Raw genomic sequence first — 3,378 nt, forward strand, 5'->3', positions numbered from 1 at the left:
CATTCACCGTCCGTTCCTGCCGAGATGCACAGCACACTCCTAACGCCGTCGGCTTTTTTCCCCCCTTCTATGGGACAAGCAATCATTAAAAGCAGGAGGATTATTTTACTGGGGGCAGAGGGGACTCTGCCTTCTACTGCTTCCCTTGGACATGTTGCAGCTTGAATCAGAGCAGCAGCTCACAAGACGGGATTCCTGCATCTCCCCGTGCTCCAGCACAAAGCAGCAGCTTGCGCAGCCCTGAAGCACCCACCAGCAGCGCTTGCCGGTCTCAGCAGTGCTCTCCTCCGTGGATGAAGAGCAGAGCTGGGCAGGAGCCCGAGCCACCCAGCATCCAAGTCCTTCCTCTGCCAGACTCTGCTGACTCGCACAGGGGACTTCTTAAGCCCTGGCTGTGATTGCCCTAAAGCTGCTGCCCTGAGCAAAGCCCTCCTGCCCCGAGCAGCCCAGCACCCACGGGTGCTGAGCTTTTCGCAGCAAACCTGCTCTGCCGTTGGGATGGCAGGAGCATGGGATGCTACAGGCATTTCAAGTCACTGGGATGAATGCACATCGGGAAAGCATGGCCTGGTGCTCATCCACGAGTCCGCGACACGGGGGAAGCCTGTGAGCAGCAGCTTTCGGGGCATGCACAGAGGATCTGTTTTCACTCCAGTTTCCCCAGCACTGCTCAGGTCCCTGGACCTGTGGCCCATGTGTGTGTCCCCGTTCCTGGAAAACAGCACAAATCAGCCTCTCCCGAGTGACCCTCCAGGCTGAGCCAGCCAGCTGCCTCCGACCTGCTCCCTGCAGCTCAGGGGGGCAGCGACGAAACACCACCTCCAGGCACACAGCCCCTTCCTCTAGCTGCGCGAGGAATTTTCCATCAGGAGAAGACACGCTTTCCTCCAGCCAGCTAAAACGAGCGCTACCATCCTCCCCGGTTACTAACACCCCCGCTCCATATTTCTCCTAAGATCCAGCCCACAAGCGACGTTTAGCAGCTCAGCAGCAATTTATCCGCCAACGCAACCACCGCGTTGACACCAGCACCATCTCCTTCTGGACTCCGCGGTTCTGCTTGGCCTGCTGCCTTCCCTGCTGGGGCTTCCCACAAAGCCGAGGTCTGACCTCCCTGCCATCCCGGTCCCAGCCCTCCGCAGCGGGGACGGGGCTGCGGCGGTTGGGTCGCGTCCTGCTCTCGCCTCTGTGACCCGGCCCGGACCCTGGGGTGGGTCCCAAAAACATCTGGGACAGGCTGGCAGGGCTCTGTCCCCACCTCTGCACTAGGGTTGTGCGCTGGGATCTTTGCAAGAGTCAGGGAAAGCTTGTGCTACCAGGCAAACGTGAGCCTGTGGAGCGCAGCTGACTTAAATTCCCCCTTGGATCAAGGAGTGACAACCTCTCCACTCCTCCAAGGCTCCTCTTAGGAACGTTAATGGAAACGTTAAAATCCCTGTATAAATAGTGATCTTTGAGAGTGTAAACAGAATAACAGATTGAACGTGCCATTATTGATTTTTTTTTCCCTTCACACACATGCCAGGGTCAGGAAGTGTTTTCACTATTGATCCATCAATAATGCTCAGGAAACCCAAAATGCAAAACAGGACCTTGTCTAAGGAAAACGCTGCTGCACTGTTGAGCATCAGTGCTTCCCAGAGGATGGGGAAAGGCGAGCTGGATGGGAATATGGCACATCCCCCCCTTCCCTTGACCCGTGCTTACGCAGCAGCTCCCTGGTCCTGCTCTGGGGTCTCTAAGCTGTACCCTGAGCTCTAGCAGGCGAACACGCAGCAGGGGAGCAGCGCTGCTGGCCCAGGCAGGAGCAAATCTAAGCTCAGACGTGCCACTCGAAGTGTCAGCGAATCCCTCTGAGCAGATAATTTGCAGCAAACAGCCACCCTCAGCAAACGGCTTCACCGTGCGGTAGCGAAGTGTCTGTAAGGTTGTTATCCGAACTTAACTCAATTAACTACCGTTTTCACCGGTTTACACTCCCGAGCGATAAACAACATTGGAAATTCAATCCGTGCTGTTTGCTGTTAAGTGACCAAATAAATCACCCTGCCGGGAGAGCAGCAAACCCTCACGGACGAACCCTTGCGAGGCTCAGTGTCCATCTCCGCAAGCACCCAGGGCTGCCAACACCCCAAGGCAGGAAAGCTGCCCTGACCCCACAGTCACAGAGAGAGCAAGAGGAGGGAGAAGGGGCACCAACAAAAAGCCCAAATAAAGCCTCAAAAAGATTCCAGAACCCCCCCAGAAGTTTCTAGAAAATGTTGTCCGCAAGAGCTCACCATCCTAGCTGCCTCAGTCAGTCCTACCTGGGCTACCGCCTCGGCTGGATGGGCCAGCTGGAGGACCTGAGCATGAACCAGGACATGGCCGACAGCAGAAGGGGCTAATGGTCCAAGAGCAAACTCTGTTTTTTCTGGAGCCCTGAGTGGTTTGGGAGCTGCAGGAGGATCATCGCAGCTTCCCTGGTGCTGGTGGAGTCAGCCGGGGCTGGGCAGCTCCAGCACAGCCGGCTGCAGAGGGGCTGTGGGGCCCAGGGTGGTTTCGTTTAAAGAACTATCCCTGGGAAGGTACTGCTACAGCCAGACTGAAATCCCTGGTCCTGCTGCCGTTCCCTCTCCCGATCACCCACAGCTCCTCCTCATCTTCAAGAGATGGACTGAAGGCTACGGATGCAGCACGCGGATCCCTCCTGGGGCACCACCTCCTCTCGGCATGCCCGCCTCTGCCTGCAGCGGGGGAGCAGGGAGAAAAGCCGTCCGCAGGGCAGAGCTGGCGGGCGGCGCGGGGCTGCCGGGGCGTTGCTGTGTGACCGTGGTCAACCAGGCGCTCCTGGGCCGCTTCTCCATCCTTTCTCATCCCACCTGCCGACGGACCGCCACTCCCGAGGTGTCTGTACGGACCCCGGGTGGTAAAGCTCCAGGCATTAGGTACTGCTAACACAGAGCGCACCAAGTCGTTACGACCTCCCCCCTTTCTGTCCCCCCCAAGCTTTCAGGGTGAAATTCCAGCGGGTGAGGACAAGGTCCGGCCTTCCCTGCCGCCACCCGCCAGCGCCGCTGCCTCCCCCGTGACCAGCGCGGGGCGAGGAGAAGGACCGCGGACGCGGTGCGGAAAGCAACGGCACGACTCGCCTCAGCCTGTCCGGCCCCCGAACCAAAAAATGAGAAACCAGGCTCTGCCCTCTCCCGGGGGGCTGCACCTGCCGCCCGGCAGCTCCGGGGGTCTCAGGGCACCGCTCGCTGCACGCTCGCAGCTAAACCCCTCGAGCGTCCAGGCTTACGCGGAGGTTCGCTTTCCTCCCTGAGGGCACTCATAGAGGACGTACGGGGCCACCGAGGGCAGGACGGAACCGCAGGGGGACATACAGGGCAGGCGGGG

The 3,378-nt window shown here is 59.1% G+C and overlaps 1 protein-coding gene across 1 annotated transcript in view; it reads right to left on the reverse strand.

Annotated features, from left to right (window-relative positions):
* LOC104626000 (noelin) overlaps positions 1-2,102 on the reverse strand; it is a 10,105-nt gene extending 8,003 nt beyond the window's left edge. The window contains exon 1 of the mRNA XM_010293809.1: positions 2,081-2,102. Coding sequence (XP_010292111.1) covers positions 2,081-2,102 — 22 coding nt within the window. The remainder of the gene's footprint in view (positions 1-2,080) is intronic.
* Positions 2,103-3,378: the final 1,276 nt, after the last annotated feature.

The sequence above is a fragment of the Phaethon lepturus genome, unplaced genomic scaffold (assembly GCF_000687285.1).
Source record: "Phaethon lepturus isolate BGI_N335 unplaced genomic scaffold, ASM68728v1 scaffold37550, whole genome shotgun sequence".
NCBI classification, from domain to species: domain Eukaryota; kingdom Metazoa; phylum Chordata; class Aves; order Phaethontiformes; family Phaethontidae; genus Phaethon; species Phaethon lepturus.